The sequence below is a fragment of the Callorhinus ursinus genome, unplaced genomic scaffold (assembly GCF_003265705.2).
Source record: "Callorhinus ursinus isolate GAN/ISIS: 27379988/994484 unplaced genomic scaffold, GSC_fseal_2.0 scaffold29, whole genome shotgun sequence".
In the NCBI taxonomy this organism is placed as follows: Eukaryota; Metazoa; Chordata; class Mammalia; order Carnivora; family Otariidae; genus Callorhinus; species Callorhinus ursinus.
In genome coordinates this window covers 17572701-17586986 of record NW_027397091.1, presented here as the reverse complement: position 1 = coordinate 17586986, position 14286 = coordinate 17572701, and the positions used below count along the sequence as shown (strand labels likewise).

The 14286-nt window shown below is 49.8% G+C and overlaps 1 protein-coding gene across 2 annotated transcripts; it reads left to right on the top strand.

Moving 5' to 3' along the window:
* The first annotated feature begins 3180 nt into the window (after nucleotides 1-3180).
* LOC112828070 (ral guanine nucleotide dissociation stimulator-like) lies at nucleotides 3181-12581 on the top strand. 2 transcript variants are annotated; one of them, XM_025876924.2, is made up of 13 exons: nucleotides 3181-3366; nucleotides 3964-4071; nucleotides 5511-5695; nucleotides 7024-7217; nucleotides 7371-7744; nucleotides 8517-8732; nucleotides 9113-9216; nucleotides 9721-9790; nucleotides 10401-10472; nucleotides 10917-10991; nucleotides 11607-11639; nucleotides 12010-12131; nucleotides 12320-12581. In XM_025876924.2, the coding sequence occupies exons 1-13, from the start codon at nucleotides 3229-3231 to the stop codon at nucleotides 12354-12356; spliced, it is 1728 nt and encodes a 575-aa protein (XP_025732709.1). In that variant the 5' UTR covers nucleotides 3181-3228; the 3' UTR covers nucleotides 12357-12581. The 2 variants fall into 2 exon arrangements, with proteins under 2 accessions (XP_025732709.1, XP_073734581.1); XM_073878480.1 differs by lacking the exon at nucleotides 10401-10472.
* Nucleotides 12582-14286: the final 1705 nt, after the last annotated feature.

Here is a 14286-nt window from a genome sequence, read left to right as displayed (position 1 = left end):
TGATATAATTGACATAGAGCACTGTGTATGTTTAAGGAACAGGGCATAATGATGTTAGTTTCATATATCTTGAACCGATTACCAGAGTAAGTTTAGTTCACCACCATCATCTCTTAAAGATACGAAAATAGAGTAAATCAAAAAGAAAGAAAAGGCTTTTCTTTGTTATGAGAACCCTCAGATTGGCTCTCTGAACAGCTCTCAAATACGCCATAGAGCAGTAGTAACTGTAGTCATCTGGTTGTACTGTAAATCCCTATGACTTATTTATCTTAAACCCGGAAGTTTGTAACTTTTCACCATTCACTCAATCCCGACCCCACCCTCTGCCCTCTGTTTCTTCTCCTTACTTCAGTCCGATCTCTTTTTCTGAGTTAATTTTTTCCTTTTCTTTTTTTTGTATTCGATTCCCATGGGAAAAGAAAAATTTATCTATATCTATTTATGTATATATATCTATTTATATATGTAGTATCTATCACCTATCTATCTCTCTATTTACATCTTACCTACATATATATAGTATTAGCCTTTGTCTGTTTCATTTACTTCACGTGGCATAATGCTTTAAAAGTCCAGGACTGTTATCCCATTTAGTAGGATTTCCTTTCCTTATGGCTGATTAATATGCCATTATATGCAAAACACTTCTTTATCCATTCACCACTAATGGGCACTGATGTTTTCTGTGTCTTGACTATTGAAAATAAGGCTTCTTGACATGGAGGTGGATGCAGGGATTTCTTGGACATATTCCTTTGTTTTGTATGAGTATGTCTCCAGAAGTGGAACTGCTGGATCCTATGGTAGTTCTATTTTTCCTTTTTTGAGGAACATCCATCCTGTTTTGCCTAGTGCCAGTCCCAATGTGCATCCCTGCCAATGGTGCCCAAGGGGTCCCTTTTCTGCATATCCTCACCAGCATTTGTTATTGCTTGCCTTTTTTTGGATAGCTATTGCAATTGATGTGATGTGATATCTCAGTATGCACTTGGGTTGTATTTTTCTGTGGCTTAGTCATGTTGAGAACCTTGTTTTCTATGGTTTCTCATCTATTTATGTTCTCTGGGAAAATGCCGGAGAACTAGACACTGTGTCTGGGGTCCAGGAGCAAGACTCCATTAGATCTTTAGAGTCCTCATTTACACATACGGGAATGGAAGCAGAACCACTCTGTTGGCTGATGTGAGGGGGCTGGAATAAGAAAGAGGACACTGCGGGAGTGGACAGAAAAGGAAGAAAGGGAGGGATCTGAAGTCCTTTACTCTGCCATGGAGCCTGGAGAGCCTGCTCCTTTGCCCCTGTGATGCTAGAAAGCCAGTGCCTTGAGGACCCTCGAGAAAAGGCATCCCTTTCTTTGTTGGTGTGCCTGCCTGGGGCTGTCCCATGAGATCTGGAGAACACAATACAAGGCGCCTCCTTGTCCATGGTACCTAGTGAGTTCTGCCAGAGGAACTGGAGCAGGGAGAGTCAGGCACAGGCCATTGTGGTTGTCCCCCTACCCAGAAATAGCTTGAAACTCTTAGTAGCATTCTCCCTGCAGTCTAGGTGGTTAAAGGGGTAGGTGGGCTCCTAGAGCTTCTCAAATAATCACTTAGTAACTAGACACTAAGCATTTCCCCATGCCAGGTACCTTGGTGGGCCCATGCGTGGAGGTGAAAATTCCTAGGGCTCCTCTCTGCCTCTAGGAGCTCAGAGACTAGAGATGGACCGAAGCACAAAAGCAAAGACATGTGAAAGAAAAGATCAAGTACACTATACTACAAACGAAGTGTGCTATGAACGAAGGCTGGAAAGTCATTGGATAGGAAGGCATGAAAGGCCTCACGGAGAGGTACTTGCTGAGAACAGAATGATAAGAGGGAGCTAGATGTGCACAAGTCAGGGTGCAGTGTGTCAGGAAGAAGGTACCACTGCTGCAGACACTCAGTAACTGAAGCTGCTTTGGCCAGAGGAGGTGAAAAAGTCAGGCAGTGTGGCTGGAGGGAAACTAGGAGGAGAACAGAAGGGAGGGAGGGAGGGAGGAGGGCAGGGAGAGATGCTGAAGCCAGGGAGACTGTTAGTTATCAGTTGTTCCTCTGTGATGGCATTGCCCCAATACCTGCATCTTACAGTGCATATACTTAATTTCTCTCCAATTTGTGGATGAGGTATCCAGGCACAAATTAGCTTGGCTCCCCAGGCTCAAGGTGTGTCAGAGCATGTGGCTGTGACTGAGGCTAGACTGGCAGAGGATTTTCTCCCATGTCAGCTCCCATGATTCTGGAGGCCATTTGGACTCAGAATCTGAGTTCCTGTGCCTCTTTTGGCCTTGGCACTGCCTCAGTTCTCTGCCCTGTGAGCCTCTATAGATGGCAGCTCAAAACATCTGTGCTTGCTTTTTGGTTCAGAGACAGAGAAGCAAAAGGGAAAGGGAAAGAGTGAGAAGTGCACCAGGAGAAAAGTAACTAGGAAGGGAGAAATTCTCTGCATGACATCTAGAGAAACTCTAGACATGATATTTCATTACATTGACTGTATGCTATGGGTCAGGAGCCAGTCCCTAACCACCTAGAGGTTACAGAGCGATGCCTATAACAGAGATCAGCATCCCTGGGAACCCTGGTGAAGGCTGTTCCCCTCATAGACCAAAATGAGGCAACGGGGTCTCATTTTTAATGTAACAGGAAATAATTAAATGGCTTTACTACAGAGGATGACAAGGTCTACATCTTCGAGGATTTCCACCCCATCATGGTGTCACATGAAAATGAGGACAAGGGACACGTGACATGGAATCAATATTATCCACATACACCTGGTGATGTCCCATGGAAGTCAATTCTAGCCTGATCCCTACTCTGCAGGTTGGCAAAGTAGGGAATCCGTGAGAGACCCAATGACTGAGGACACAGTACTGGGAAAAGAATCAGAGAAAGAAAGGTCTGACATCAGCTCTGTCTCCGGAAAGTTAGGGCCCTAGTTACATTTCCAGAGACTTGTGGCCATGGCATTTTTGGCACTTTGTGTACAGTTAAGGAGAGGACATGGGAGAGAAAGGTAAATAGTCAAGTGCCCAGAAGGGGCTCTGGAGAGTCCTGCCTGAACGAAGTGGCCCAGGGAGTAGAATCTTGACAGAGTGACCTCACTTCCTTTGTGATGGGGCCCAGCTGAACTTAGAACTCTGGGAACATTCAAAAGACAACCTACTCTCCAGCTCACTTGAGAGGAGACGTTCAAGAGAACAAGATGTTCTGTTGTTGTGTTCCCACTTTCAGGAGCTCTGGGCCCAAGACAGCCCAGAGTGAGAGACTTTTATGTCATTGTAGACGTTGGCTCAGCCCTCTTTCCCGAATCTTCTGGTCATGTGGCAGGAGACACCAACAGGTAACACAAGGCAGCTCAGGGCAGCCCCCTGGAGAGCAGACAACAACTGTAATCCCATCTCAGCAGGCCCACACCTCTTGCCCCTCATTGTGTTTGTGTGTGTGTGTGTGTGTGTGTGTGTGTGTGTGTGTGTGTGTGTGTAGAAGATGGGACAGCGGCTGAAGGATATGCCCTTCCCTGGCAGAAGCAATCTGCCAGGGGTTGGAAGCCTGGCATATCTTTCATGTTCATACCGCAGATCATAGCGGGCAGGATGAGAAGGTGAGTGCTGAGAACCAAGCTCACCTACCTGTATGTTAATCAGGAGCCTTAGAGTGTCATCTGGCTACTTCCTTGCTCAAGGTCTTTTCACCTGCCCCACTTAGCCTGAACTGGAGTGCACGATTTCTTTCTTTCTTTCTTTCTTTTCTTTTTTTTGAAGTTTTAATTATTTATTTATTTTTAAAATTTTATTATGTTATGTTAATCACCACACATTACAGCATTAATTTGTGATGTAGTGTTCCATGATTTCTAATGAGGGTGTCCCCTTTTGGCAATGTCCCAGGAAGACACTAATGTCTCTTGCCCTGTATATATGGGGCACTGCCCTTTCAGAGCTGCACCCAGGAGATCTTGGATGAGCTGGTCTGGGACTTCAACTACTCCAACTCCCTAGACATGTGTCAGGTGCACCAGGCCACCCAGGATCAGTGCTACTGTGAGGTGAGAACGGGAAGAGGGTTGTCCACACTCAGGGCCCCCACACAAATATGGGGACAAACCTGGAGCCCTCCCATAGTGTTTCCACATGAGTGTCCCACAGACCCAACCCCAGAGTAACCCGAACAGCCACACCTCCACCACCATTTATGGGAGAAGGGAGAAAGACACTCTTCTCAGATGTGGGAATGGTACTGGATATAGTTAAAGACTTTTGTGGTTTGGAGGGCCGTTATTTGGTTTCCTTTGGTTTTGTTTTACTTCTCACGAAGCCATGAGGATCTTTGCATTTTACTACTGTTTTGATTACTTTCCCTACTCACCCCAGCTACCCTGTGTAGAATCTAAAGCCCCTGTTCTTGAAGAACTTGTCCGAGGCCTTCTAAATCCTCACACTTAATAGGATGATTGAACATAATAGGTGGAATGAAGCCATTCTGTATCTTTCTCTGTAACTTATCATCTCTCAGAACAAACACATCACATCATTGTAGGTCCACCAGGTCACACACTGTGTCCTTCTATGTCTCCATAGTCCTCCATAAAGGAGGCCATCTACCACAGTGATTCAGCCTTTCAAGGCTGGTGGAACGTGACATTCAATTCTGTTGTCATTTCAGCAGTGCTGCAAGGAACACCTTAAGTGTCCTAAAAGACTGTTTTAGTGGCTATATCTGCCAGAACATAGAACCACACAGAGGTTGGGGAAAGGCCTCTGATGCCTCCTGGCCCAGGTAACTGGCTCTGTCTTTGCAGAGTTCCACCCGGGACCTCTTGGATGAGCTGCTCTACATGTTCAGCTGCTCCCTGTCCCTTGACAAGCAGCAGGTGTATCAGGCCACCAACAACATCCAGGGCTGGTCTGGCCTGAGAAAAGGTCCCGATTCATGTTCAATCTCAGGACTCAGGGCAAGGCCGGAACACAGACTAGAGATCATGGGCTCCCCTGGGGCCTGCCGAGGAAGGTGGTTTTCCCCTGAACCTTTCTCCCCATGTCAGGAACAGACCAAGCCTCATCAGCATAGGGGAAATGCCAGACAGCTCATGCTTTGGACAGTCCTCAGGCCCAACATATATGATCCTGAGCAGCGTTTGAGATTCTCCCCCTCTGGTTTCTCGTTCTGCAGTAGGGATGTTTATGGATGACTCAAAGGCCTACAAGTCTTAATAAAGGCTATTAGGAGAGAGAAATGCTATTGTGGCTCAGCTAACAGAACATGTTGAAGTGACCAATGGTTTATCATTTCACCCCTAAATCCAATTGTACTTTTAAGCCTAGAACCTTTCTCTGGGTGGACACTCAAGGCCCTTCTCTTGCACAAATTCACAAAGGGATGGGAGTCTGTGGTCTGAGTGCCAGACCCTGATCATCCTGTGGATTGGTTCATGGTGTTGAAACTGACTACATTGCCCCCCCTCCCTTGTCTACCTCGTGGGAAAAGGAATCAACCCTGTCCCTGGATGAGGCTTGCACGATGCTGATGCTCAAAGAAGGCACAGTGGAGAACTTCCTACACTCCTGGGTACCATCCTTCCCGGATAGAAGCATCTCAAATATCACCACCAATTTCTGCATCGATCAGGTGTTCATCTCAGCCCAATGGGTCCTGGGCCAGCAGTTCAATAGGTTAGTGCCCACGCCATGCTCAGCATAGGGGTGAGCCTCCCATCTACTAGCTGTATGTCTAGGGAATGTCACAGCACCTCTCTGACCTTCCCTTTCCTCTTCAGAAAAGTGGGGTGGTAAAAGGGTGAACCTCATAGGGTCACTGTAGGAAATCACAGGAGGAAACATGGCCTGGATTTATCTGGTTCCTGGCTCCGTGGAAAGACCTGCTGGACATGCTGGGCATCTTCATGGTTCATAGTTCTCTCTCTCTCCAGGGAACAAGCTCTCAAGCTCAACACTCACAGGCCTGTGGCCTGTGGGTTTACAAAAGGCAATGGAAAGTAGGCAGTTTTCCTATTTGCAAAGGACCTCAAGATTCCATCTAGCTGGTCCTGGTACTTGTCCTTTATGTGACCAGATTAGGGGGAGAACAGCCCAAGGGCCGCTCAGTATTTGGAAAGTCCTGGTGGGGATTTATTCATTCGATAATGGATATTAAGCAGCTAGGAATGCAGGCACGTTCTAGTCACTAAGATAATGGAAGGGATAAAGGAGATTCAATGTCTGGATCTCCAGTCTAGTCAGAGGGTCAGATCGTCACTCTACACATCATAAGCATGCATGTCCAGAGTTGGTTAGATGGGACATCTTTATGGCCTACTCTAGGTATGAATGGATCTACTTATATTTGGAGGAGGATGACAGACTATTTGCTCAAGGAAAAACATGATAGGTCTTTGAATCCAGAAGGAAGTCATGCTGCCTCGACAGAGCAGGGTGGGAGACTACAGGGGTTGTGGCTGGGGAGGGACTTTTAGAACCTCAGATCTCATAGATCTCTTGAATACCATGGGAGGGCTGAATTTGGGGGGGCTTCCTGGGAAGAAGCAAATGAGTCAAAGAGGGCTGTGGATGGGGTCCCAAGCCCTGTGGGAGGCAGAGCACAGTGTGGGCTGATTTGGTGCCCAAAACACCCATCCCTTCCATGATCCTATCTTGCTCTGCCTGTTCCTCTCTGCTGACCACCACAACTGGGGTCAAGAACAGAAGGTGTGGTGAGCAGACCACTCCCACATCTGCCTCAAACCTGAGCCCTGATACTGGCCTCCATGCAGCATAGAGTAGACGAGGCCCATGGCCATGAAGAGGAGAGGATAAGTGGACAAACCAGACTCATTCAGGTTTTCAGGACGACCAGGCCTTCTACTGTAAGGACAGCTCCAGAGGGATTGGAAGTGGGCTGGGGCCCTCCTCTGGGACCCAGGCAGTGAGAATGGTGCTGTGGGAGTAGCAGCTGGAATGTAAGGCCAGGCCTCTGACTCTGCTCCACATATGACTCTCCCCAGCACCCTGTCTCCCATCTTGGGTACCTGGCCTGACCAGAAATTGCAGGATATCTGGCAGTCCCTGCACTGTGCCTGTTTGGAGGTCAAGAAGACCTATGAGCATCTGAAGTGGCCTGCCTGGGACCTGAAGAACTGTGCCCCCCTTCTCCTACTGCATCGGGAGCTTCTGGGGCCCACTGAGGCAGAGGCGGAGGGTAAGGGGGATTGCAAGCTGGGAACGCTATCTGGGCTGGGTTTCTTGGGCTGGATATTCCTTGAAAGGCCATGGATCTGTCCTGTTTTTGTTTTTGGAAAGGCACATGGAAAGTCAGGGATGTGGAGGAACCTTTCTCTTTCTCCTGCCCCAGGGCCAGCTCCAGGGCTCCTTCCAGCTGCAGAGCCAGAAAAAGGGCTTCCTGTGGAGCGAGAGGCAACCCCGGCTCTGTTTCAACCATCACCTCAAGGGGCAGAGTCAGCCTCACCTCCATCAGCCGTTCCAGAACTGGAACAAGTGCTCGCAGCTTCCATATGTGTTCTGGACCCTGAGCCACAGTCAGCTGGACCATCAACTTTTCTGGGAGTTTTCACTCCAGCTGACAAAACAGAAAGTGAGCCCACTCAGGTCCCAGAGGCTTCCTGCCACCAATATGTCACCCCAAAGAACCAGCTGAATGAAGAGAAGGCCGACATCCTGGACTTCCCTCCCAAGCTGGTGGCAGAGCAACTGACATACATGGATGCGGTGAGCAGCTGGGCTCTAAGGGCAGGGCAGGGGCAGGCTTTTCTTCTGCTCTCAGCTGCCCCACACCTGCCTTTCCCTGTTGGGGCTCCTATGGTCTGGGACCCAATCTTAGCTCCACCACTTCCCAACCCTGTCAACCCATCAAGGTCCTCAACCTAAGCTTTCCCTGCCTAGCCGCGGACTGTAGAGTTAGACACTGAGAAGAATGGGGGCAGAGTTACTATGCAGATGAAATGAGCCAGAACAGATAGACAAATGGGCAGGCCCTGGTCCCTTGGCTGGAGGAGGGCAGCTCCCTGTGTACAGCCAAGGCCATGGGTTGCCCACCCGTCTGCCTTGGAGGCTGAGCACCCTCAGCATTAATTAGGCATCTGATGTGTACTTAAGGACAGGGCAGACCAACAAACCTGTGGTTGCAGCTATCATGGCAGAATGTGCATCTGAAAGAGGAGAAGGACCCGAGGGATGAATAGTTGGAAGGGTAGATGCCCCCTTCGGAGGAGCCACTTTGAACTACAACCTGGAGCTGGGAGTTCCTGAGGAAGGTCCGGGTGCAAATGCCCTCCTTTCTTCCCTTGCCACTATTTGCTCCTGGGTCATCCTGTACTGGTTTCCCTCAGTGAAAAAGAATAGAATGAAATCCAGGGTCTCCCACAAGGCTCAGGCCATGTTCTCAGCTTCCTGAACTCCAGCTCTGATCTGTGGCCCCTATCAAGGACATGAGTCTTGCATGAGAAATGGCTGGGTGAGCCAACGTCCCCCTGTTCTCTAGGAGCTGTTCAAGAAGGTGTGTGTCCAACACTGCCTGGGCTCTGTCTGGACCAAGCGGAATAAGCCTGGCAATGAGCACCTGGCACCCACAGTCCGGGCCACCATCGCCCAGTTCAACAGTGTGGCCAACTGTGTCATCACCACCTGCCTTGGCAACCCACGCATGACAGCCCGGGACAGGGCCATGGTGGTGGAGCACTGGATCAAGGTGGCCAAGGTATGCTATGGGAGGCCTGGCTGAGTTGCTCTCCTGAGCCTCGGGAACTGCTCTTCCCTTTAGCACTTCTCAGGGTGGAAGTTCCTGGTCTTAGCCTTAGGGCCTGTGCAGTGCCTAGGCTCTTCCTTCCAGGCGCCTGCTGACTTTGACTTGCACGACCCATTGGTGGGATGCTCAGTTCCTCCCTGGCTCCGTCCTTGGGGTGAGGTCAAGTCCTCCTTCTTCCCAGCAGTCTTTCCCTCTGGGCCTTCCATGTGTCCTTCTGCATGCCCCTGGACATGTGCTTTATCCAGGAGGGGAGATGTCCACTGAGGGGGACGGAAGCTCTAGAGCATGTAGGGCTCCTACTCCCCAACTGACAGCTCCTTGTCCCTCACCAGGCCTGTCAAATCCTGCAGAACTACTCCTCCCTGCATGCCATCCTCGCAGCTCTGCAGACTGTCTCAATTCACCGCCTGAAGAAGACATGGCAGAAGGTTTCCAGGTGAGGAGGCCTCTCCCCATGGAGGGACCAGGATGGAGGAGGGATCTCCCATAGGCCTGTCCTTTTCCCCTCAGTCATCTTGGACCTCCTGGGTGGCAGCAAACCCTGGCCACAGGACCTGGACTGCTGGGCAGGTCTCTCAGCTCCCCCCTGGGAAGAGGCACCAAGCCTGCTGCTTTAGAAATCAGTTTTCCTCAATATCCCACACTGGGCTGTGTTGAAGGAAATATTTTCCCAGGTTTACTTGACAGCCCCTCAACTCTCTGCCCATTGGAAACCCAAATTGACCAAAACAGAGCTGCTCCACTCATATGGGAAGGGAGACCCAGGATGACCCACATGAGAGCTCCCTCCCATGTCCTACAAAGACCTGAGTGCCCAGAGGATCCCCGAGAAACCCCTCATCCAGGCAATTTGACACTTGGGGTTCTCACAGAAAAGGAACTCACACTCAACCTTGCCATGGTATTCCTCCATTGATCCTGCCTCTTTTCCTCAATTCAGGAAGCGCTTTCAAAAATTTAAAAAGCTGTGTACCGAAGACAAACCCCAGGGCAGGAAACTGCTCATCAAGGTAGCATGGAAGGGGCAGGTCTGGACAGAGAGGAAGGCTGTGAGGGAACAGGGTCCTGCGTGGCTGAAGTAGGGAATGGCCTGAAGCATTCCTTGGGGAGGGGTAGCCTATGGCATGAATGTGATGACAGCCTGGGGGGAAGATTCCACTGGGGCTGGGACAAGCAGGTGCTGCCCAACCAGACTCTCTAGCCTAGACCCCCTGTCTCTCTGTGTCGACACTGGCCCCGACGGGGGCCCGTACAAACCTTGAGAGCCCAGAGGACAGGCCTCTGCTCAGGGATGCGGCTGGGATGGGTTGAGGGCCAGAGCAGTGATGATAGATAATAAGAGGACCCTGAGTCCTCAGGAGACCATGGGAGTTAGGTGGAGTTCTCACTTTTCCTGATGAGAAAACAGGCTCAGGGAGGCCAGGCTGCAAGCTCAAGGTCACACATGGACGGTGTGTTGGAGCTGAGATTGTTCTAAAAGCACTCATGGCATGCTTCAGGATAATGTAGCATCAGCTATCAGCTGAGTTAGGTCACATGTGTAGGGTCTGAAGTCCAAGATGGTGGGTCAAGTGGACTGAGGGTATTCTGGTCTCAAGGAACTTGTCCTTGGCCCTGCAGGAGCGGCCATCTAATAAATTTGCCAGCCTGCTGATGGACCTCCAGGGAGCCCGAAAGAGGGTACAGAAGAAGGTGGGTGTGCCTGAGGTACAGGGCCTCCAGTGTCAGAGGAGAGGGGCTCCTCCCTGAGAGCTGGAAGCCTCCAAATCAGGACTGGTGGGGCCATCAGACTCCAGCCCCGCCTCCTGTTGTCAAGGCTTCTCAAATTCTTCTTTCAATTGGACCACGGGGAGGGGCTAGAAAGCTGGATACAGAATGGGCTTTGTGGGTGGGGAGGGTCCCGGGGCTATGTACCCTGTGATTTTCAAAATGCAGGACCTGGAGGTGAGTAGGAGGAGTCCGATGTTCTGGGAGCGTGAGGGGAAAGGGCATTGCGGTCAGGTGGCAAAATGTCCTGGGCCGCTTCATGTGGGCACGTTGCGGGGGGCGGGCAGGAGGCTGGAGCATTTTCAGGGGAGGGTCCCTGTAGGCACCAGAGAGTAGGGACTCATCCCAACCCTACCCCTCATGACACAGGGTGTCGTCCCCTACCTTGGCACTTTCCTCACTGACCTGGTGATGCTGGATACTGCAATGGAGGACTATCTGGAGGTGGGTGAGCCTGAGGATTGTGGAGGAGGGCCCAGAATTCTGCGGTTTGGGAGCAGAAAGCCCCTGTCCTGAGCCCTGAGGTCTCAGTACTTGGCAAACCTCCCCTCATGACAGCTTCCCAGCTAACCCCGTGAGCTGGCGTCTCCTGCCCAACTTAGTGATGAGTAAGGGGAGGCTGCACTTAGGACACTGGTCCAGGTGCCCAAGACTGGTGAAGCAGCAGAGCTTCCTGAAGGCAAAGCTGCATGAGGTCTGTCTGAGTGGACCTCAGCCTCTCCCTCTGATGTTGCCTGTGGGGAGAGAGTGAAGTCAGGACCCTCCACATCAGCAAGCACTTCAGTTGCCCAGCAGCCCCTTCCTGCCTGAGGCTTCGGCCTCCCCTTCTGTCATCAGAGAGGGTTGTGTGACTGGGTCCATCCCTGTAGGTGGACCATTTGCCCCATATCCTCCTTTCTCTGGCCCTCAGAGTCTGGCCGAGAAGCCAGGCCCGTTATCCGTGTATGCACGGCCCCCTCACATGTCCTGGCAAAAGTGCAGGTTGACAAGTGGTGGGAATAAAGTGCTAGTAACAACCTGCGGGCTCTTTCTGATAGACTTTGGTTGTCTGCTTTCCAGGGGAATGAGATCAACCACGAGAAAAGGAATAAGGTGAGCACATGTGGCACTTCCTGTAGGGAAGGGTAGGGGACTGGATATCAGAGATGTCCCTGGGAAGAACATTCCTTGGCTCCATCCCCTCCATCTCACATGGACAGGGACTGGTTGATAATAAAGAGGTGGAAGACCTATCCATTTAGAAAGTGGGGACAGAAGAATGGCATCAAGGAGAACCTCCTGCAGGAGGGGCTATTTAGATTCACCTCTGAGAATAGGTTGGGACTGGATGAATTTGCAGGCAGGAGGGTGGCCACGTGTGCCAAGCCACAGGACAGGTCTCTGTCCTGCTACTCAACCCTCACCAGGCCCTGTAGCTTCCTGCTCCAGGCCCTGGAAGCAACCTGTCCTTCTCTCGGCCCAGGAATACAAAGTCCTGACGGAGATCATGCTGCTCCAGGTGGCTGCAGAGAATTACAACATAGAGCCCAAGGATTCATTTCAGGCCTGGTTCCAGTCTATGGAGCAGCTCAGCGATGATGAGAGGTGAGGCCCATGAGGCGCTGAGTGAGGGTTGGGCTGGACTCTTTCTGCTGGCCGTTCCAGGGTTCCTTCATCCCTGGGCAGCCTCAGGCCTTGTTGCTGGGGTGCCAGACCCCAGCTGAGGGAAAACACTGGGAGGGACTCCTGAATGGCAGCTCCTGGTCAACTCACAGGGGTCTCTCTGTCCTTAGCTACATCCTGTCCTGCCAGCTGGAGCCCCGGTCCTAGCTGGCCAGCAGCACTCAAGAAGGAGAAGAACTGGCCACAGTCAACTCCAGGGCTGAGTGTGTGTCCAGTGGCAGTGCCAGATTCCTCAGCAGTTGGGGTACTTGTGGTGCGTGTGCCCCATCTGCTCAACACTGCATCCTCCCATCTCTTTACTTATTGGGAGATACAATATTGAATTGTTGTAAATAGTTAAGTGATGCTGGAATATTATTCGAATAAAGCCCTTTTGTTCCTCTAGAGCCCAGGAGTGTGGTTTGGTTCTTTAACTTCCTACAGTGATGGAAAAGATGTACAGACTCTCACAGTCATTCCTGAGCTAAGGAGTCTTACAGAGTCATCAGCTCTTGTATGTGGGAGGAAGGAGAAGAGCCAGTCCTCCTCCCTAGCTACCGGAGGGAACCTGCAAAAATCGCCTTACTCAGAGGACACGTTCATTTCAGTAGAAGGAATTTGGGCAAAGAGCAGAGACAGCCCCTCTGAACTCCTGAGATTTAGAGGCTGCAGGTCCTTTCACAGGAATAGCAACAACGACTGAAATTGGGAGTCTTTCAGAGTTACACTCCCCAGAACGACTTCCTGCCCCAGAACAGGAGCTACCTTCCTTTGTGCACTCTAAAGCAAGGAAGATCATTACCTGCTTCTTCTGTTGAAGTGGTGTTTTGTTTTTGTTTTGTATTTGTTTTGACTCAGTATTTGGAACTTGTAGTTTCCTAGTTCAATCTCTGGAAGTGCATCAGCACTAAGTGGGGAATACATGTAAGGAGATCAAATCCTGCATATGGATGGATCAAAGCCAGAGGAAGATAATTTGCAAATTGCCAAAGAGCAGGCAGGTGTTTCCATCCTCAGTTTTCTTCTAGGCACTCCGGGTTCACCCTTGCCAAGATTGAAATCCTCCTGGGATCCTTGTCAATTATCTCTGGATTCCTTTTCCTGCTTGTTTTGTGTGTGTGGGAAAGATGGGAGGTGTACCTTTAAGGCCATTATTGAGCCTAAAATCATTAACATGTATGCTGACCTAGGAGCTTGGATTTCCAGCATGCCTGCATTTCCTTTTGCATTTCTTTTGAATGCAATTCCCTACAGGCCGCAGCCTCTTGCTCAGATCCATGGGAGCCACTGTTCCTTTTGGGACCTGATGGATCAGGGATTGGTTCTCTCTTGCCAGGATAAAGGTCCATATCCTTGCCCAGAGAAACCCCACACTCTCCTTACTAGCCAAGGGGACTTTTTTAGGTCCCCGTTGTTCTGATATCCATGGTCTCAAACATTCACCAGTTTACACACTCAGTCTCAGTTTACACAGTTACACTGACTTGTCCAAAATTGGGAACTGGGCTTGACCCCCTCGACCTAGGGACACCTGCAGATTGAAAGTGAGCAGATAAGAAGCATCTATCATGCAAATGGATGCCAAAACAAAGCAGGGGTAGGAATACTTCTGTCAGACAAAACAGACTACAAAAAAGAGTGTAATAAGACACAAAGAAGGACGCTACATCAGAATAATGGAGACAATGCAACATGAAGATAGAGCAATTCTAAATATTTAGACACCCAACATAGGAGCACCCAAATACATAAAACAGCTAATAACAACCATAAAGGGACTAACTGACAGTAATAAAATACAGTAGGGGACTCTAACACCCCACTTCTATTAATGGAGACATGATCCAAGCTGAAAATCAACAAAGAAATGATGGCTTTGAGTGAAGCACTGGTTTTAATAGATATAGAGTGGAATAGAACATTCCACCCTAAAACAGCAAAATACTCATTCCTTTCAAGTGCACATGGAACATTCTCCAGAAGAGATCACATATTAGGCCACAAAACAAGTCTCAACGAATTAAAAAAGATGGAAATCATCTTTTTTGAACTAGAAATCAACCATAAGAAAAAACCTGGAAAGACCATGTATACATGG